Raw genomic sequence first — 22,638 nt, 5'->3', positions numbered from 1 at the left:
CTCGTCCCTGCCTCCCTAACCTGTTCTTCCTCCCACCTATCCCCTCCTCCCACCTCAAGCCGCACCTCCATCTCCTACCGACCAACCTCATCCCGCCCCCTTGACCTGTCCGTCCTCCCTGGACTGACCTATCCCCTTCCTAACTCCCTACCTACACTCACCTTTACTGGCTCCATCCCCGCCTCTTCGACCTGTTTGTTTCCTCTCCACCTATCCTCTCCTCTATCCCTCTTCTATCCGCCTCCCACTCTCTCCCTATTTATTTCAAAACCCCCTTCCCCTCCCCCTTTTCTGATGAAGGGTCTAGGCCCGAAACGTCAGCCTCTCTGCTCCTATGATGCTGCTTGGCCTGCTGTGTTCATCCAGCCCTGCACCTTGTTGTCTCGGATTCTCCAGCATCTGCAGTTCCTACTATCAATGACTCACTGATTTACTCAGAGAGATTCATTAACCTTTTATATCTCTGGTACCTGCCGAGTAAGTTCGGTCTGCGGGACCAGTTGATTTTTTTTTTTTTTGTTTATAAATCCCTCCCATTTACGAAGACAGTAAACACCAGTAGAGCAACAGTCCAAAGTTATAATGTGAACATGTCATTATGTAATTATTTCTATGCAACTGAATTGTTTGTGCCAGAACCTACGTTCCATGGGAAAGTGATCATTTCTCATATGCCTCAGATATCAATGGTGGAGGTGGAATCCTTCATCTTCAGCCAAAGGGTGTGCCACAGTCTATAGAAATAGTGATAGGTGTTCAACCCTTCCTTTGCTATTCCATAGTACGGCCTATGAGCACAGTCAGGTGCCCTCAATTGCCAATGGAGACTTGTCACAGCTCTCCCTATCTCTAACGTCTGTTCATGTGTGCATTGCTCCTCTTGGCCCACCCTTTATGATATTTGATTGGGCGGAAATTTTTTTTTCGGGAGCATTGTTTTGGTTTTCAGAGGTTCTGCTTTTCGTTTTTACAAACTCACTTGTTAGCTGATGTAGTCATGTAATGTTTTAGTGTTGATGAGGGGAATTTGGACAGAAGCAGAATTAGAAGAATTCATCAATATCCTCAATTACCAATTCTCTATTCAACTTCAACTTCAAGCCACAGTTCACCTGGAAAGTGCTAATTTTCTAGGCACTGTGGTATTTCATTTAATGCAGAACAACAGGCATACACTTTTCTCAGAATAACTAATACACATAACTAAGCCATTACCCTAAATATACTTTCTGCAGACTCCGATCACAGTTGTGGAGTGTTGGACCTTTTATAGAGGTTTATAAAATCGTGAGGGGCACAGATAGGGTGAATAGTCAAGGTCTTTTTTCCCCCAGGCTAAGGGAGTCTAAAACTCGCGGGCATAGGTTTAAGGTGTGAGGAGAAAGATTTGAAAGGGACCGAAGGGGCAACATTTTCACGGAGGGTGGAATGATCTGCCAGAGGAGGTGGTGGAGGCTGGTACAATGACAACATTTAAAAGGCATCTGGATGGGTATATGAATAGGAAGGGTTTAGATGGATATGAGCCACAGGCTGGCAAATGGAACTAGATTAATTTAGGATATCTGGTCGACATGGACAAGTTGGACTGAAGGGTCTGTTTCCATGCTGTACAGCTCTATGACTCTAAGTGCCGTGTCCAGGCTTCCATTGGCCACTTCATGTAACTAAAAAGTGTGTTCCAGAAACTAATCAAAGTCCAACTATAATTACCCTTAGCAGAGGACATCTTCATACAGTATACCAGGTCACGTGTTGGCTCATGAGATTCTAACTAGGATCTAAAAATGGAACCAGAAACCTCTTCCTCAACCTCTCCCTCTGAAACTCCCCCACCACAAAACAGCCAAATGCTCTCAGATAACAAAGTGTAGAGCTGGATGAACACAGCAGGCCGAGCAGGAAGGCTGACGTTTCGGGCCTGGACCCTTCTTCAGAAAATGCTGTCACTTCACTTTTCTAGCAACAGATGTGGACTCTCCTATTCATCCTCACTGGCATTGGTCCAATACAAGCCTAGCCTGTTTTGAGGGCTGGTGAGTGCATCAGTGCAGATAAAGGATGCAATGTGAGGCACCTGATGAGTCTGCTGTGAGGACTGTAGCTGGCGCAGACATGGTGGGCTTGTTCTGTCCTGTAACTTTTCCATGGTTCAATGATTCTGCCATGGTTCAAAATCTAGAGTAAATAGATTTTAGATGGCATGATTTGTGGGGAAGACAGCAGCAAGGTGGGATAGGCTGAAGGAGCTGTGCCTAAGACTCACCTAGATCTCTGACTCTGGCTGTTTTATTTATTCAGGTACCGGGTGATGAAATGGAAATTTATTTTGTTATTCTTCATGATCTTCATCATCGTTCCAGAATTGGGCCTCATATTCTTCAGGTAGGCTCTTCCTCCTCCTGTACCTGGGAGTGCTGTGTTAATAGCTTGTAAACCAAGAAAGAATCTAACTTTTTGATATTTTTCCACTATGATCAGAAGGTGGTAGAGCTGTTCTTTCTGGGCCTTTGCACTCCTGGGTTAGGGTAATAGTTAGTGTGACTCTTCTAATCACTATTCAGTGACAGCTTTTGGAAAATACTCTAAGACTGGTGTCAGCCAAGATTCTTTCCACTGTAAAGTCGATCATTTGATATTTGCTTTATATGTGCAGGTAAGTGGGCAAATGGTCTCATTTTGTAGAAATGTCTACCAAAAAAAGTAATACATTGTTAATGAGGGCATGAAGCTTTGACTCAGATGTGTAGTTTTTTTGGCTTTGTAATGCTTTTTGTGCTGTCACTATGCAGCTTTAATGTATAAATTATTTCTGACAGAAACAGTTGTGGTTGTTAGTTGATTATGTTCTGTACCTGTGCAGTTGAATTTGTTTGACATAATTGGGTACATTCTAGAGTTCTACTAGTCACAAAAACAAACCCCTTTCTCTGCAGCCCCAAACAAGGACTTTGAGACAGTCCAACCAGGAATGATCAGGAAAAGATCTCCATTGTCTGTAAGAATAATAGGGTGGTTATGGTAGGGGATTTTAACTTTCCAAACATAACACTATGGCAGTCCCAGTCTAAGGGATTGGATGGAGAGGAATTTAAGTGTGTACAAGAAAATGTTCTTATTCAGAATGTGGATGTACCTACTAGAGAAGGAGCAAAACGTGACCTTCTCTTGGGAAATAAGACTAGGCAAGTGACTGAGGTGTCAATGGGGGAGCACTTTTGGATCAGTGATCTATTAGTTGTAAAATAGTTATGGAAAAGGATAGACCTGATCTAAAAGTTAGAGTTCTAAGTTTGAGGAAGGCCAATTTTGATGATATTAGGCAAAAACTTTCAAAGGTTGATTGGGAGAGGCTATTTGCAGATAAAGGGGTGGGTTGAAAGTGGAAACCCTTTTAAAAATGAGATAACGAGAGTTCAGAGACTGTTAGTGCAAAGGGCAAAGCTGAAAGGTGTAGAGAATGCTGAACGATGAGAGAATTTGAGGCTCTGGTCAAGAAAAAGGAGGCATATGTCACGTATAGACAGTGGGGACCGAGTGAATCCCTAGAAGAGTATAAGGGCAGTCGGAGTATACGCAAAAGGGAAATCAGGAGGGCAAAAAGGGGATATGAGATGGCTTTGGCAAATAGGGTGAAGGAGAATCCAGAAGAGATTATGCAAGTACATTAAGGACAAAAGAGTAACTAGGAAGAGAATAGGGCCCCTTAAAGGTCAACAAGGCCATCTATGTGTAGAATGACAGGAGGTGGCTGAGATATTAAATGAGTATTTTGTGTCAGTATTTACCATGGAGAAGGATATGGAAGCTAGGGAACTTGATAGTAAATAGTGCTATCTTGGAAATATGCCCATATTACAGAAGAGGAGGTACTGGAGGTCTTGAAATGCATAAAGGTGGATAATTCCTCAGGACCTGATCAGGTGTATCCCAGAACTTTGTGGGAAACTAGGGAAAAGATTGCTGGGCCCCTTGCTGAGATATTTGTATCATCAATAGCCACGAGTGAGGTGCCAGAAGACTGGAGGTTGCCTACGTCGTGCCATTATTTAAGAAAGGTGGTAAGGAAAGGCCAGGGAATTGTATACCGGTAAGCCTGATGTTAGTGGTGGTTAAGTTGTTGGAGGGGAATCTGAGGGACAGGATTTACATGCATTTGGAAAGGCAAGGAATGATTAGGTATAGTCAGCGTGGTTTTGTGCAAGGGAAATCATGTCTCACTAACTTGATTGAGTTTTTTGAAGAAGTGACAAAGAAGATTGATGAAGGCAGAGCAGTAGACATGGTCTGTATGGACCTTGGCAAGGCATTTGCCAAGTTTCCGCATGGTGGACTGGTTAGCAAGGTTAGATAACATGGAATCCAGGAGGAGCTAGCCAATTGGATGCAAAATTGGCTTGAAGGTAGGAGACAGAGTGATGGTGGGGGTTTGTTTTTCAGACATGAAGGCCTATGACCAATGGTGTGCCTCAAAGATCACTTCTGGGTCCACTGCTTTTCATCATTTGTGTAAATGATTTGGATGTGAACATAGGAAGAATAGTTAGTAAGCTTGCAGATGATGCCAAAATTGGAGGTGTAGTGGACAGTGAAGAAGGTTACCTCTGAGTTCAATGGGACCTTGATCAGATGGGCCATTAGGCTGAGGAGTGGCAGATGAAGTTTAATTTGGATAAATGTGAGGTGTTGCATTTTGATAAGGCAAATCAGGGCAGGATTTATACACTTAATGATAAGGTCCTGGAGAGTGTTGCTGAACAAGGGGACTTAGTGGTGCAAGTGCATAGTTCCTTGAAAGTGGAGTTACAGGTAGACAGGGTGGTGAAGAAGGCATTTGGCATGCTTGCCTTTGGTCAGTGCGTTGGGTATCAGAGTTGGGAATTCATGTTGCAGCTGTACAGGACATTGGTGAGGCTACTTTTAGAATACTGTGTTCAATTCTGGCCTCCTTGCTATATAGGAAGGATGTTGTTAAACTTAAAAGGATTCAGAAAAGATTTGCAAGGATGTTCATGGGATTGGAGGGTTTGAGCTATTAGGAGAGCCTAAATAGGCTGGGGCTATTTTTTCTGGAGTGTCGAAGGTTAAGGGATGATCTTGTAGAGGCTTGTAAAATCATGAGGGGCATAGATAGGGTGAATAACCAAGGTCTTTTTCCCCCAGGGGAGGGGAGTCCAAAACTGGAGGGCATAGGTTTAAGGTGAGAGGGGAAAGATTTAAAAGGTACCTGAGGAGCAACTTTGTTTTCATTCAGAGAGTGGTGTATGTATGGAATGAGCAGCCAGAGGAAGTGGTAGAGGCAAGTACAATGACGACACTTAAAAGGCATCTGGATGGGTACGTGAATAGGAATAGGAATGTCGGAAATGCTGGCAAATAGGACTAGACCAGTTTAAGATATCAGGTCAGAATGGACAAGTGGACCAAAAGGTCTGTTTCTGTGCTGTATGACTCTACCACGTAGAAGAGCGAGGGCAGCAGACATATAGAAATACCACCAAGTTCCCCTCCAAGCCACACATCATTCTGACTTTGAAATATATCAACTTCACAATCACTGGATCAATATCTTGGAACACCCGCCTTAATAGCACCGTTGGTGCTATTAACAACATGGACTGCAGAGGTTTAATAAGGTGGCTGATCATTATCTTCCCAGGGCAAATTACAGATGGGCATTAAATGGCGGTCTAGCCATTTATCCATATCCTACGAAATAATTAACAATATAGTTACCCTATGACTCTTTTTTTAAAAATAAAACTTGGGCAATGAGCAGATTATATAGACCACTGAACCCATGGCAAAAATGTTTCTCTTTGCCCACAGATGCAGACCAGTTTCTGTTTGTATGGCATTTTGAAGTGCTCTACTTCTGACCCTGCAGTTTCATGGTGAGAATGATCTCCCAAAGTTAGCAAATCCCATCTTGACTGTTTTGCATTCAACTATAAATGAATGCATCATTTTAAGTGAATGAGCGAAGTTGGCCCAAATTAATTAACAACTTAGATGATGTGATTGAAGCTACACATCCAAACTCTCTAAAGATGGCATTGTCAGCACGTGCAGATTCAAATATTTGATCCCCTCATTCTCTTTGGATTACTGTACTTCATTATCATTTATAGAATCCATTATTTTGATCTTCTGTTTCATTTGTCTCGGATAATGTAAACCTTATGTTTAGAATGTTATTTTATAGTGTGATCACTATTGTGTACTGATGCCTCCAGCTCTTGTTTACTTCAGTTTGTTCCCTGTTAATAGATTAGACAGTGAATCCTCTCTTGGGTTCCTTGTGTGCTTTGTAAGGACAGTGCCCTGAACAAACTGCATGAAAGTCCATTGTCTCTTCCCCTTTTGCAGTTGTCGTCCTGCCAATTTATTTTAGAGTATTTGTAATCTTCCGCAATTATGAATCATTCTTTTACACTGGCAAGACTGGGGAGGCGATGGCCTAGTGGTATTATCGCTGGACTGTTAATCCAGAGACCAAGATAATATTCTGGGGACCTGGGTTTGAATCCCACTATGACAGATGGTGGAATTTGAATTCAATAAAATATTTGGAATTAAAAATCTAATGATGACCATGAATCCATTGTTGATTGTCAGAAAAAGCCATCTGGTTCACTAATATCCTTTGGGGAAGGAAACTGCCATCCTTACCTGGTCTGGCCTACATGTGACTCCAGACCTACAGCAAAATAGTTGATTCTTAACTGCCCTCTGGACAATTAGGGATGGGCTATAAATGCTGCCTAGCTAGCAACACCCTCATCCTGTTAACAAATTTTTAAAAAGCTAGCTTTTTTTTTACTGTAATTAATCAACATGTTTGCCATTTCCCCATAGTCATTGACAATATCCCCTTTTGTCCTTTGGGGAAATTTGACTCCAGACCATCCACTTACCCTTTACATAATTTTAAAATCTTATTGCTTTTGGTGTCCTTTCATAAGTTTCTTTTCACAATCCCTTTTAGTAGCTCTTATAAGCTGCGTTGTGACCCTTTGCTTGTCTTTGTATCTTTCCCATTCAGCAGGATCTGTGCTTTATCTCGTGCATTTTTGTTTCGTAAGCCCTTTCTTTTAGTTTTGTGCTGTCCCTTATCTCTCTCATTGTCCATTGCTTTTTTTTTGTATTAAGTTGTGCTTTGCCTTTCAGGGGTATAAATTGGTTTTGTCTTGTGTCAAATGTTTCTTTAAACATCCTCCACTGTACTTCAGTTGTTTTCCCCATGAGCAGATTTTCCCAGTTTACTGTGGACAGTCTCTGTTTCATCTTGTAAAAGTCGACCTTACCTAAATCTAAAACTCCAGTAGCTGATTCATGCTTTTTGCTTTCAAATGCTACATTGAACTTGATCATGTTATGATTACTATTTGATAAATGTTCACTCACAACTAGGTTACTATTTAAATCCCTCTCATTATTAAGTCCAATATTGTTTGACTCATTGTTGCATCCCAGACATATTACTGTAGGAAACTATTCCTAACACACTCCAGAAATTCGCTACCTTTCTGACCAGGTACTCGTCTGCCTCTCCCAGTTTGTTCTAGTTAAAATCCCTCATAACTCATACTAGTCTGGCTTTGCTACACGTGCATTTCTGCATTTTTACAATCTAACACTTCAGAGCTGGTATAGTTGTCTGTACACAAACAATTGCAGTTTAGATTCTTTATTGTTCATCAGTTCCAGCCGTACAGCCTCCACTGAATGTTTCATAGGCTATTTTGGAAGGCTGTTGAAATTCAACCACATTGTTGTGGATTTGGAATCAAATAGGCATGTAGCATAGAAACAGACCCTTCAGTCCATACTGGCCATAATCCCAAAGTACACTAGTCCCACCTGCCTGCTCCTGGCCCATATCCCTCCGAACCTTTCCTATTCATGTACTTAGTTACAACATTTAAAAGACAGTTAGATGTGTCCCCGCCCACCACTTCCTCCGGAAGTTCATTTCATACGTGAACCACCCTTTGTGTTTCTAAAAAACAATTGTGCCTCATGTCTTTTTTTAAATCTCTCTCCTCTCCCCTCACCTTAAAAATATGTTCCCTATTCTTAAAATCCCCCATCCTAGGGAAAAGACACCTACCATTAACCTTATCTATACTGCTCAAAATTTTATAAACATCTATGAGGTCACCTGACTTTATCATGTCGGCCAGACCAGCTAAAGATGGTAGCTTTCCTTCTCTAATGGCTATTAGTGAACCAGGTGGATGTTTATTACATTTGACAATTTGTTGTCACCATCGCCTAAGAATAACTTTTTCCATTCCAAATGTTCTTTTCTTCGCTCAATTAAATTTAAATGCCACCTGCCACCATGGTGGGAATTGAACCCATGTTTTCTGACAGACTGTAGTGATATTACCACTGTCTTCCTGCATATGACAGAAGGTATTTTTAATCAACTTGTTCAGATGTCTTATGACATGGCTCTGGAGCAGGTGGGACTTGAACTTGGACCTTCTGGCCCAAAGGGAGAGAGATTACTACTACTGTGCCTCAAGAGCCCTGGTGATGGTAGAAAAGACTGACTAATTCAATTAATTGACCGGGCATTTTCTGGCGTCAACTTGTAAATGATTGGGAGGAACCTGGTCAAGTGGGTGTTGGCCTGTCAAGAATTTGTAAATAGGTCACCCCTGGGCATAATTCCATCTTTGACAGATTGCAGTAGCTCAGCTAGAAAAGTGCTTAACCTGGTTAAAGTTGCTTTCAAACATTTCAGCTGTGTCTACTGATCACTTACTGTATTTCAATCCTAAATGTGTATTCAATAATCTGCTTTCAGGTTTTTGGAAGGGCTTCTTCCTATGGATGTGTGCCATTTGCCCAAAGGATTTAAATTAAAACCGGGAAACCATGTGGATAATTACCTGGACTATTGGTATGGTACTTTTCTAAACTTCTGTTAATCCATATTAAAACTTGATCGTGTATGATTTTCCATTTTATACAAATTAGCAATGTTCTCAAGCACTTTATTTCTCACTTGAAAGCACTGAATCTCACTGGTGTTTCACAATGGTGTTGGCAGTTCTTCATGTATTTGGTCCTTGTAGTATTCAGTTGTTCATTTCTTTTTGCATTGTGTATTAGTGACTCTTGGTTTGACTAACAGCACACACAACCTGGGTCTGGTGCCTGAGAAACTGAAGTTCAGCTGGAAGCTCTAGTCATGAAAGTAGACAATTCCGAAGCACAGCACATAAAATTGCATACAGAAAAGCTGCTGTATCATCTGTACATATCTCTGAGGCATAAAATGCAACAATCTTTATTTGCGTTCAGCCTAGTTAGTGAGATGATCCACTGTACAGATGAGACAAAGAGATGACTGGCATCTTGATTCTGTTCTTAACTTGAAATTCAAACATGCAACTAGATTGGAAAAGGAACTACAGCGAATTACTCTACACTCTTCGCTCAGGAATGTTAGAAATTAGGGCAATAGACTTAATTGCTCTGAAGTTCTATATTCCCATCATTTGGGACTTCTGAAAAGAGTGAAAGTGATAAGCTTATTAGTCAGTGATTATATATAACTATTCTGTGCAAGTTAAACTCATTTATAGAGTCATAAAACATGTGAACAGGCCTGTCGGCTCAACCCACCCATGCCAACTAGACCCATTTGCACCTTTCCTATTCTTATACCTGTCTGAATGTCTTTTAAATGTTGTAATTGTACTTGCCTCTATCACTTCCTCTGGCAGCTCATTCCATACAGGCACCTTCTGTGTGAAAAAGTTGCCCCTTGGGTCTGTTCTAAATCCTTCCCCTCTCACCTTAAACCTATGCCCTCTAGTTTTGGACTCCCCTACTCTGGGGAGGAAGACCTGGGCTATTCACCCTATCTACGTCCCTCATGATTTTATAAACCCCTATAAGGTCACCCCTCAGTCTCCAATGCTCCAGGGGAAATAGCCCCAGTCTATTCAGCCTCTTCCTATAGCTCAAACTCTCCAACCCTGGCAACATCCTTGTACATCTTTTATGAACCCTTTCAAGTTTCACAACATTCTTCCTATCGCAGGGAGATCAGAATTGTCTGAGCATTTGTATCAAAATGCAACGATATTATCAGCATTACTCCCCAGTAGCAACGTTTCTCCTTTCCTAGCTTAGAGTCAACCTCCCTTTTGTTTGCATAACTTAAATTCTTTCTGTCTGGGCTCCTTCTTCATCTATCTGTTCACTCCTTTTCCCTCTCATTTTCTGTCATCAGTATTAGTACCAACCTTTCCTAGCTACAATCAATTCTGAAGAAAGTTCACTGGACTTGAAATATTAATTATGTTTCTCTCTCCACAGATGCTGCCAGACCTGCTGAGTTTCTCCAGCAATTGCTATTTCATAAGTTCAGCATTTGCAGTTCTTTGCTTTTGTTTTACTACAATCTATCAAACCAGACGTCATTCTGTGATTTGACTTATCCACTTTTCCCATCAGCTGGGATCATAACAAAGTGGGGCTTATCTGAGCTTGAGGTTTATTGAATTTAAGAAGGTCTCTGACTCTTTTTAAAGACACAGATTCATAAAGATGCTGGACATAAGCTACACCACAGCACTCCTGTTTTATTATGTGACTGGCTTTTGAAAAGGGCTTTGAATGTTGCTAAGACTTTTCTGGGAGTGGAAAGTGATTTAAAATCTTTTAAGGCTAAATGAGAGAGTTAGCTGATAAATTGAAAGTAGAAATAAGGTAGGATTTGCTCAGAGTGAGATGGTTTAAGTAGTTATCCGACATAAAGAAAATAATATGCTTCCACTGTAATAAGACTGGGCATACTAAAACCAATTGTTGCAAGTTAAATGAGAGACTGATTTCTGAAGTTCCCTTGAGCATTCCTAGTACAATAAAGCGGGGATTGGGAAAAGAAATAATTATTAAAACTCTATCTGTAGTACAGTGGACCGTAGTGCCTTAGAATCTACTGAGAGAGATGACTCAAGATAAACCAGTCCTTCAGTGATTACTGATAGAGAATAAGACGATTTGTAAGTCTCTTCAATAGCTTTCTAGAAGAGAGTAACATTCCATTGAAGTTTTTAAGCAGCCCCATGTTGTCAATGTAATTACTGGACAGTCATCTCTCAAATTCCTTCTAAGGAACCTTCAAAGTGACTTACAGAAACTGTCTCAAACTCCTGGATCTATTTGTGTGAATAGATCAGGGATAAACATCTTCAGCTATTGAGAATGTGCAGCCCCTAAAACAACATCCTTATAAACTCAATCCAGAGAAATTAGTTCAAGTGAGAGGAGATGATAAGCTTATTTGAGGCTATTCCTCTTAGTTGAAACTAGAGGGCGTAGCATTAAAATAAGGGGGAGCAGATTTAGGACTGAGTTAAGGAGGAACTTCTTCACCCAAAGGGTTGTGAATCTGTGGAACTTCCTGCTTAGTGAAGCAGTGGAGGCTACCTCGTTGAATGCTTTAAAGGCAAAGGTAGATTTTTGAGCAGTAAAGGAATTAAGGGTTATGGTGAATGGGTGGGTAAGTGGAGCTGAATTTACAAAAAAAAAAATCAACCATGATCTTATTGAATGGCGGAGCAGGCTCAATGGGCCAGAAGTCGTACTCATGCTTCTATTTCTTATGTTCTTGTGAGGTAATAAGTTCATGATGGACAGCGATATTATTTAACTGAAACACCCCTATCATGATGGTGCTGAAACCAGATGGGTCACAATGACTGTGCATTGATTATCACAAAATCAGCACAGTGGCAAAGGCTAACTCATATGCTACCTGCAATTAGAAGATTCCATTGAAAGAAATGGACAAACCAGTTTTTTCACAAAAATTGACTTGGCAATGTGATTTGCCAAATTCCATTGAGTGATTGCAACCAATGAAATATCAGCATTTGTCACGTTGGATTGGCTTTATCACCATTAAGTCATGCCATTTGAAATGAAATATCAACCAGAAATGTTTTAACAATTAACTATCGAAGTTATTGAAAAATTATATAACAGTTTTGTTTATATGGATGATGGGCTTGTGTTCACCCAAACCTGGAAAGAACATTTGCACCACTTAAAAGAACTTTGATCAGTAGCAGGAGCCAATTTGGTCGTAAATCTGTTGTAAAGCGAATTTATCAAAGCTATAGTGACTTACTTGGGTTACACTGTAGGACAAGTAGCACCGACAGAAGCAAAATAAGGGCTAACTTAGATTTTTCAATGCCTAAGACAAAATGTGAAGTTCTGCATATATTGGCATGAATGGATTTTATTGGGATGAGACTGTTGCATTTTTTTTAAACTCGGAGGTAATTTGAGGCCTCATTGAGAAGCAACAGACCATTGTTCCCTCTTGCTCTTTCTTTGTAACTCACTCAGCAAAATGTGAGCTGAAAACCCAACAGAAGTCACCTTTACTGATCAGGGAGTGTTCCTAAAGAGGATTTTCTTAGCTGACAACCTACTGTCTAAAGCAAAGGGAATTCAGTAACTACAACTGTGTTAGGGGCAGCAGCATGTGTAAGTGTGTATGAATTATTTGTTCTTGGAAGTGGAGACACCTCTTTTTGCATAGTCCAAGCTGTCAGTAATATTTTAATTCTTTGTTTGCATCTTATTTTTGGTACTAAACCAGTTGTCTTTTTTGATTCCGAACTGAAATGGGAAAAGGATTTTTGAAAGATTGCTACACTTTTTAAAAACTAGATACCTGACACTTGTAAGTGCTGTTTACACAGCTGATGGTTCAAGCAGTGGGGAGAGCGTTACTACAAAAGAGCCAGAGCCAGGGAGCAGTATATGAATGAAGATTCAGCCAGCAACAATAGCTGATTGGTTTGGTCTGTGGGGTGGGGCCAGTAGTTGATGACAAAAGCCTTCTGCCCACCAACAACTGTGTGATTGGTTACTAGGTAGCTGGACAGCTTTTTGGTATAAATGTTTTGTGAGAAACGTTGGACCTCCCATAACAGAAGGAAGTACCCATTTCTTTGCAATGAAAACCACCTCTTTCTTGAAGAAAGTCAGATTATTTTCCCTCATCAGTTGCTGTAAGCTGTGGCTCTTGGCCAGTAAGTCAGAAACATGATAAACAACAAATGCTGGCGATCATAGTAGGTCAGACAACATCCATAGAGAGAGAACAAGCTAATGTTTCGAGTCTAGGTGACTCTTCAGCTCTGATGAAGAGTCATCTAGACTTGAAACATCAGCTTGCTCCCTCTCCATGGATGCTGTCTGACCCACTGTGATCTCCAGCAATTGTTGTTTTCAGTACAGGTTCCAGCATCTGCAGTAATTTGCTCCTAGAAACTTGATAAACGTGAACCAGTCACCCTGTGCCTTCTGCAAACAAGTACCTGGCGAAGGAAGATAGAGGAGGAGCAGTCCTGACAAACCAAAAGGACCTTGTCAATGAACTCTCTGAACAGGCACCATTGAACCACCTTCAAGCTGTATCTGAAAGACCAGTAAATTGGGGAATTTTGTGTACCTTTTAAACTTTTTTTGTATTTTTGTGAAATTCAGGAATAGCAGAAGTTGTTTTCCAGTATACTAACCCCTTTGAGGTGTAACATTTATTGTTGACTAAAGAATCTTTGCTAAATTGTTCTTAGTACTTAACATGATACCGTCTGAGACACCTCTAATTGGCCATACCACCAACATGGTACTTTTGGAATTTGTATTGATGAGTTGAGAAGTGGAAGTAGGAAATGAAAACAATGACCCCTCCAACCTCAGTTGTAATAATAGTAAAACTTGGGATTAAATTTCACTACCAATGACCATACTCTCTCCATTTCCTTATTTTTATTGCACCTATACAGTTATACCTACTATTCCTTTCAAATTTTCGTCTCTCGTAGTCTGATGGTTCCAAACAGATCATTTCACTCTTGCTGTAACTTGCCCTTTCAGCATTGCAAACTTCTTGGCCGCCTTTCTCTTTTATTCTTTCCTCAAACATCCAAAGGTTTCCATCCTCCTCTCAATGAAACGTTGCTTCCTGTCGTTACTTTGTGCCTTCTCAGTTAGAGTGGCTGGGAGTACCCAAGAGCAGCCATACTCCAGTGGGCATCAGTGTCTGCTCAAGAAGAAGCTAGAATGTTACAGGCAAGAAGCAGAATCATCTTCCTCACGTTTATTTATTTATTTTTTTCTTTTCTTTCTCTTTAGGAGCAGAACTGATGTACAGACCTGCACAAATTGGAAAGCACCAATCATTTGGGATGGGACCTTTAACCCAACGTCCTATGATGCAACGTACAAGAAACAAAATATTGTTATCGGTCTCACGGTCTTTGCAGTTGGCAAGTATGTTGTTATAATTTGGGTTGTGTTAGATTCTATTATCAAATTCTACCTTTACTGTAAAACATTGCACTGTTAGAACCTTGTTATAATCAGGTTGAGCTACTAGCAAAACGCTTTCAGAGATGGAGTGAATATTTGGCTGCTGAGAATACAACGTATTTATTTTACTTGGCAGACTTCATTACATTAGAAAAGTTGCCCATAATTTTCAAGTTCTGACAAAGCTCATTAAGCTTATGTATTAAATCTGTTTCTCTCACTCCAGAGATGGTACCTGGCCCATTGAGTATTCCCAGCATCTTCTGTTTTTAATTTTAATTTTAAATTTCAGTTTACAATATTGGCCACATGTTTGAATTTTTTTTTTGTACAGGCCAGTGAAGTGTAAACCATATCACTTGGATGTAAAAGACAAGGGGTCAGTTTAGCTCAATTGGTTGGATGGTTGGTTTACAAAGCAGTTTGCCAACAGCATGGGTTCAATTCCCATCATCAGCTGTGGTTACTATGAAGGACTGTCCTTATCAACCTCTCCCCTTGCCTGGGGTACGGTGGCCCTCAAGTTAAATCACCACCGGTCATTGCTCTCGCTCTCTAACAAGAGCAACCCTAAGGCTATGATGACACAACAACAAAATAACAAGTGCATAGGTGACCCATGAGGAGACTGGAAGTTCCCCGCAGTTTGACAACTGCTGGGATAGCAGCTAAGACCACAATTACGTTTCAGTTCTGCCGCCCTTTTCCTAATAAAGGAAATGGCAGGGATATGAAGGGGAAGGCTGGCCAGTGGAAAGAGAGTGCATAGATTCAAATACAAATTTGGGCTATTGGTGATCTGAATGACTTACTGTAAGTCCATAAGATAGATTGCTCTGTGCTCAATAATCACAAAACATGGTCACAGATATGTTGTATCAAGAAGCCCCCATTTGTGCTTTGTTTCAATAATTCTCATTTTACTTCTTTGGAAGCTTAAGGATTTTACGTTCTGAGCAAGATGCATTCATAGGACAGTGAAGGCAATACCGTAAGTTGATAGATGTAACATTACTCCAGTTAAGTTCATCCAGTGTTTTTTTCATTGTATGCTATTTCAACCTCCAAACCATTGGAAGGGTATCCAAGCTTTAGAGAGAGTAACTGCACATTCTGTAAAGTATAGCCGTCTATGGGGAAATACAGATGAATGGAGTTGTAAGTCTAACAGTCCCAGTGTAGATGCCAACACTTTGAAATGTTGGGACAAGAGGGCTACAATGCAATGCTTCAGTGTTGCACTCCCTAAATGCTGTTATAGAGAACAGGTCAGAACTGTACCCTTAAATTAACTGGCTCTGAGTGGTGGTATTTGGGGTAGTGTGCTGTGACCAATGTTCCTTTTGCACTTTTTATTTTTTAGAAACAGGTTAAACAGCCCCTCGTGTGACACAATAATAGAATATCAAACAGTTAACAGGAACTTCTAGAAAGGGAATGCATCAAAATAACGTTATCCAGCCCCTGCAGTGTCCATGGTCTCTGAAGGATCCACCTTTCTCTATGCTGAGTCTAAGAGTCTGTCTAGTTGTCAGTGGTAGACCACTAGAGCGTCTTAACAAGAAGAGGCACTTGTCTTACCTGACAAGATGTAGCTTATTTTGTGATAACAAAAGGTAAAATTAACATTAATTTGGCATAATGACAGTGATCAGGAGCTAGGAGACATCTGTTTCCATCAGGGTCTTGTGCAAAGTTAGCTGGTCCTTCACCCAAAGACTGTGTGCCATTATTAGATTGGATTAGCTAATGCAATGTTATTATTCAATCTGTCAGAACAATTACCTTTATTTAACAGTAATGAACTAAAGAACAAAACAACTTGTGTTTGCATGGTATCTTTTAACATTCTGGATGAATCAAAGAGCCCTGAATGCATCCAAGTTGTTCCTTCTTGAAGTGTCGTTGTGTTGGACAAACGCACCAGTCGGTCTGAACATTGCAAAGTCCGGCTAAGAGCTACTGAAATAATTATCTAGGTTGAGAGTGATTAAAGCCATTATAACTTTGGTTCAACCACGAACAAAATTGCTGAATTCAAATTAAGGTGAAACTAACTGCCCTTGACATCAAGCCACATTTCATTGAAATTGGCATCAAGGAGCCCTAGTAAAACTGATGTCAGTGGGAAAATTCTCTGCTTGTTGCATTCACAGCACAAAGGAAGAGATGGTTGCGGTTGTGTTGGAGGTCAGTCATCTATACTCTAGGACATCTGTGCAGAAGTTCCTCAAGACCCAAATAGCTTCAGCTGCTTCATCAATGGCCGTCCTTCCCTCACTTCTGCCCTTGATTGCATGATTTGCAATGCCTCAGATATTGAAGCAGTCCATCTTCAAATACAGGAAGGCCTGGACAAAATCCAGGTTTAGCCTGAAAAGTGGCAAGTAACATTTGTATCATACAAATGCGAATGTCCAATCTCCAATTACAGACAATCTAAGCACTGTCCCTTGACATTCAAGGACATTACCATTGCTGAATTCCCTCAATATTAACATCCTGGGGGTTATCATTTGACCAGAAACTAAACTAAACTAGCCATAAAAATACAGTGGTTGCAAGAGTGGGTCAGAGGCTAGGAATACTGCAAGTAACTAACTTCATGACTCCCCAGAGCCTGTCCACCACCTACAAGAGACAAATGGGATACTTCCCATTTGCCTGGATGAGTGCAGTTCCAGCAACACTCAATGACAACATCCAGGACAAAGCAGTCCCCTTGATTGGTAACACATCCACAAACATCACTCCCTCCAATACTGATGCTTGGGAGCAGCAGTGTGTACTATCTACAAAATACACTATAGAAATTCAGCAAAATGCTTAGACAGCACCTTGCAAACCCATAACCATTTCCATCTAGAAGGACAAGGGCAACAGCTATATTAGAACACCACCACAGAAAAGTACCCCTCTAAGTCATTTGCTGCTAGGTCACAGTCACAAAATCCTGGAATTCCCTTCCTAAGGGCATTGTGGGTCTACATACAGCACATGGATTGTAGCAGTTCAAGAAGACAAGGGTAGTGAGAGAAAGTTCACTGCTTTCCTTTGTTCTTGTTTTGACTGGGGCCTATTTAATGATTAATAGTAGAGGATTCACCATAAAGTATCCACAAAAGAGGCAATGAGATAATGCAAAGGTCTATTCCATTATCGTGATAAGGCAACTAAATTTGGTCAGACATAATTATAACTCAAGGGAGCTGGGGTGAGATTTGAGGTCAGCAGTGATTACAAGGGTACCATTATGAGTCTAGAACTTGTTGGAAATACTAAATACGAATCAACTCTTTACAGTTTATTTTCCATTGAGACTAAAGAATTGGTTGATCTCCTGTTTTTAAACAAAAAACCGGCAGTCTCTTGATTGACCAAAATTTCCAAATTCTTTCTACTTACCACTCACTCGTCACTAAAGTTAAACTTGCTCTGGTGTAAATCTGCTCTGTAGAATCTTAGAATAGCACGCCATTGAAGGTGGCTGTTCAGTTCCTGGTGTCTACAAATGTACTCTTGGCACCTTTTCAGGGCATGGTTGGTGGGAGAAGTTTCCAACTTGGCAACTTAGCAACAGTGAAACAATGGGAGAGGGTAAATTTCAAACTCCTTGAAAGTATCACTGATATGAAAGTCAGTTTTTGTTTTGACTAAAATTTTAATCTTCACCACTTTTCCATGAGTGCATATATTGTGGCTTGCCAAACTTTTTATCTGCTTTGAGCTGTATTGAGGAATAATCCTGTCAAATTGCTAATCATTGAATCCCTACAGTGCGGAAACAGGCCATTTGGCCTATCCAGTTCACACCAACCCTCTGAAAAGCATCCCACCCAGAGTCACCCCTGTAATCGTGCATTTCCCATGGCTAATTCACCTAGCCTGCACATCCTTGGACATATGGGCGATTTAGAATAGCTAATCCACGTGAAGGCACATCTTTGGACTGTGGGAAGAAACCAGAGCACCAGGAGGAAACCCTTACAGATATGAGGAGAATGTCGAAATTCCCCACAGACAGTTGCCCGAGGGTAGAATTGAACCTGGGTCCCTGGCGCTGTGAGGCAGCAGTGCTGATCACAGCCACCATGCTGCCCATGATGGCAGATATCTGTTTACTGATTCAGGCTTTATCCATACCCTGGCAATCCCAGTATTAAAATATCTAGTTCCTCGGGTGATGCAGCGAACACTACTTCATGCATTGAGATCCCCCATTGCTTTGTATTTCAAAGTCTTGAAGAGTTGAGATATAACTGGGGTTGGATTGGTGGGGGATTGGTTTGTTGTCTGGGACGATGAAGAGGAAGTGTGCTTCTAAGAGGAAGTGTTCTTCTGTATATTTCAGGTACCTGGACCTGTACTTGGAGACTTTCTTGGCATCGGCTGATGAACATTTTATGCCAGGATTCTCGGTCGTATATTATATTTTCGTAGATGACTTGCTGAAGTTTGAAAGGCTGAATCTGCAGCCGAATGCAAGACGCAAAATCAAGAGCTTCCAGGTGAAAATGCACAAGCGTTGGCAGGACATTTCAATGTCTCGCATGGAGACGATCAGCAAGCTGATTGAGGATCATGTCAAGCACGAAGCCAGTTATGTATTCTGCTTTGATGTGGATCAGCGATTCCAAGGACGCTTCGGCACGGAGACGCTCAGTGAGTCGGTGGCTGTCCTGCATGCCTGGTACTACCGGAGGCCAAAGTTCATGTACAGTTATGACCGCAACCCCCAATCTGCAGCTTACCTGGGCAGCAGGGGGGATTTCTATTACCATGCTGCTGTGTTTGGTGGGACTTGGCAGAGCGTTCGGAACCTGACAGAAAGCTGCTCCCGCGGAATCCTGCAGGACAAGCAGAAAAACGTGGAGGCTGCTTGGCATGATGAGAGCCACCTCAACAAGTACTTCTGGCTGCATAAACCCACCAAGGTCCTGTCACCAGAATACTGCTGGGACCGGAGGATTGGATGGCGACGAGACATCCATGTGGTCCGGATGTTGTGGGCCACGAAAGAGTATGACATCAGTCGACTAACTGACTAAACATTTAGAAAGGAATCTCTGTTGTTCTTAGATTTTAAAAAAAAACTATGTGGATCCCTTGAGATCAGGGAGTGATGAGGAGGCAGTGTATTTGCCCTGTTCTGTCTCTCTCCCAAACAGGTACAGTATGGGTTAGGTACATGATGATGCTGATCCCCAAAATGTGCCTTAATCCTGCAATCTCAGAAGATGATCTATTTTAATCAATGTGACAATTGCCCCTTTTAAACAAGAGCTGGGTCACTGGTGACGCCTTATGGATCAGCTGACACTGCCCCGTTCTACCTCTACATGCCCCCATTCCCCCACCACCACCAAACAAAAGTTGATAGTCAGATTGTCATCTATTCTGGGCTCTGCCTTTACACCTTGAAGGTGAAAAGATACAGTTGGGAGTGGATGGTTGTCCAGGAGCTGATCAAGATGCAGCCTGGAATTGAAAGACATGTTTAGAAGGTGTTTGGCACAAGACAGCCACTTGGGGAAAGCTTTGCATTAGAAACAACAACCCGGAGGCTCATTAAGGAGCTAATATCCAGCAACCACTCATTTAAGGAACACATGCATTTTACGGATAGTGACTGATCTTTTCACACAATGATCAGCTGATTTTGTGAGTAAGCTAGCTGCTCCGGAGGAATATACACTTACTGATCGCTGTTTGAAACACACTGAGATGCTGCAAGCAATAAAAAGGAAACAGGACAAGGGTCTTTCAGCTGACTGTTGAAGCCAAGCTTCTTGAAATCAACTTACCTGCCAACCTCCATGCTACAGTTATTACCCAATGTAACAACTGCAGCGTCCTACTGTCATTGTGAACTCCAGACTGATCCATATATCTTTTAAATTTTTACTTTTGTAATTTGCTTCTTATTTCTGTTTGTAAGCGTTTTGCATTCATTCCTCCTTCCTTTTAGTAACTAATAAATTCACTTTCCAATATGAAGATCTGCAAGAATGTTGCCGGGGTTGGAGGGTTTGAGCTAAAGGCAGAGACTGAATAGGCTGGGGCTTTTTTCCCTGGAGCGTCAGAGGCTGAAGAGTGACCTAATAGAGGTTTATAAAATCACGAGGGGCATGGATAGGGTGAATAGTCGAGGTCTTTTTCCCCGGCGGGGGGTGGGGGGCGGCAGGGTGGGTGGTGAAGAGTCCAAAACTAGAGTGCGTAGATTGAAGATGAAGGGGGAAAGATTTAAAACGGACCTAAGTTGCAACTTTTTTACGCAGAAGATGGTGCGTGTATGGAATGAGCTGCCAGAGGAGGTGGTGGAGTCTGGTACAATTGCAATATTGAAAGGAATCTGACTCTATAACTGAGGAAAACTTTGTTTTGAAAGAAGCCAATTTAACCAAGTCATTTGGGTCTGGAAGAAAAGTATCCACAAGGGAAGGGATCCATTTTTAAATTAACTTTATTGTGAGGGAGGTTGCAGTCAGTTGTATAAGGAAAGAGAGCCAGGTCTCACCTGGAAGCTTAATAGTTTTGGGTATCCTGTCTGGGATTGGAATAAATTGGGGAATCTCAACTGTTGCAACATGCTGCAAATGTTAAAATGATGAAGAATTCCAAGATAGTAGGAACTGCAGATGCTGGAGAATCTGATATAACAAGGTGTAGAGCTGGATGAACACAGCAGGCCAAGCAGCATCAGAGGAGCAGGAAAGCTGACGTTTTGGGCCTAGACCCTGTCAGATTCAGATTTAAGTTTTGAGTAAGAGATACAGAGGGGAGGGAGGAAGGATGTTTTTGTGTAAATAGTGGTAATAGCCTGGAAATGAATATGATCAATGATTTCAAACAGAAATTGGATGGCCTCTTCAGAGAATGAAACTTCCAAGGTTCCAGCAATAGAAGATGGGACTGGTGGGATTGCTCCATAGTGAGTTGGTATGAAAGCAATGGGCCAAATGCCCTCCAACTGTGCTGTACCAGCTGTGTGCCTCATGATAAACATCCGGAAATGCACATGAATCTGCAGAGGAGAACAGAACCCAGAAATTCTCGGTTCATCTACAGCAGCACGATATAATATAGCCAATAAAAGGGGGTAACTACATTGATAGAGTCCACAGAGAAACCAATATTTAAATAACCATGATACACTTAAACTCATTGATACCTGGCAAAATGAAACTACACGGACGCTACCAAAAGTAAGTTGAGGGTTTATTATTGTATATGGGATTGGGAGTTGCTAGCTGGGCCAACAACTACTGCCCATCTCCAGTTGCCCTGGAGAGGGCGGTGGTGAGCTGCCTTCTCGAACTGCTGCAGTCCATATGTAGTCACCCCTGATGCTTTTAGGGTGGGAGTTCCAGGTTTTTGACCCAGCCACGCTGTAGGAATGGTGATTGTGTTCCTAAGTCTGGATAGTGTGAGATTTGGAGGGAATCTTTCATGTACCGGTGTTCCCATGAGATTGGATTGAAATGTTAAAGGGTTAATATCTGTTCTGCTGACATATAAGAAATTAAGTGCTTCGTGGACGCCCCTGTCTCGCAGACAAAAGGTGGTAATCTAATTATACTTTGCTCTCTGTAAGTGTTGAATTAAGGCTAAAAGGATAAGGAACTACCTCGTCTTACACATTGTTTTTGGGCAGCTAACCTTTGTTTTACTGTTAGATGATTAAGTTACATGATTATGGGGGAGAAAAAAGTTGTATCTTGTATGCATGTCTGACTGTGCTGTAAAAACCTATATAAAGGGAGGATGGTTCCCTTACGGGGAGCATCGCTTGACATGGCTCCGCAAGCCCTGCGAAGACTGCTAAGTGATCCTCCAAAGCTTGTACTTGCTTAAATAAACTGTGGCTTTTCGCAGAAGTTGGCGTACTGCGTTTGTAACAAGTGCGAAGGAATCTCCTAAAAGGGAACTCAACATTTGGTGGCAGCGGTGGGATTCCAACATATACGGAACTTCTAGATGGACTGAATAAGTGATCACCTGTGTGATGGTGATGTGAGACGGATGGGCCCGCAAGGTAAGATTTACCTTGATCTCTCTCATTAACCTATCACTCAGTCGACCCCTCGTCCCCTAGAACTCTCTAGTGACGGAATCTCCGAGATAACCTACGCACTTGTACGCTGACGAGTTCGTCTCAGGGAGGTTAGAGTCCCCCTGGAATTTGGGGGTTAGAGTCCTCCTAACTGTGAGTACCGGGAATTTGGGGGTTAGAGTCCTCCTAACTGTAAGCACCGGGAATTTGGGGGTCAGAGTCCT

General features: G+C 41.6%; 1 protein-coding gene across 1 annotated transcript in view; it reads left to right on the top strand.

Moving 5' to 3' along the window:
- LOC109924380 (alpha-1,3-galactosyltransferase 2) overlaps positions 1-22,624 on the top strand; it is a 26,164-nt gene extending 3,540 nt beyond the window's left edge. The window contains exons 2-5 of the mRNA XM_048615152.1: positions 2,302-2,385; positions 8,819-8,914; positions 14,185-14,322; positions 18,713-22,624. Coding sequence (XP_048471109.1) covers positions 2,302-2,385; positions 8,819-8,914; positions 14,185-14,322; positions 18,713-19,409 — 1,015 coding nt within the window. The 3' untranslated portion in view covers positions 19,410-22,624. The remainder of the gene's footprint in view (positions 1-2,301; positions 2,386-8,818; positions 8,915-14,184; positions 14,323-18,712) is intronic.
- The last annotated feature ends 14 nt before the right edge of the window (positions 22,625-22,638 follow it).

The sequence above is a fragment of the Rhincodon typus genome, chromosome 31, assembly GCF_021869965.1.
Source record: "Rhincodon typus isolate 14 chromosome 31, sRhiTyp1.1, whole genome shotgun sequence".
In the NCBI taxonomy this organism is placed as follows: domain Eukaryota; kingdom Metazoa; phylum Chordata; class Chondrichthyes; order Orectolobiformes; family Rhincodontidae; genus Rhincodon; species Rhincodon typus.
Note: the sequence above shows the minus strand (reverse complement) of the source record. Positions and strands in the feature narration are given on the sequence as shown.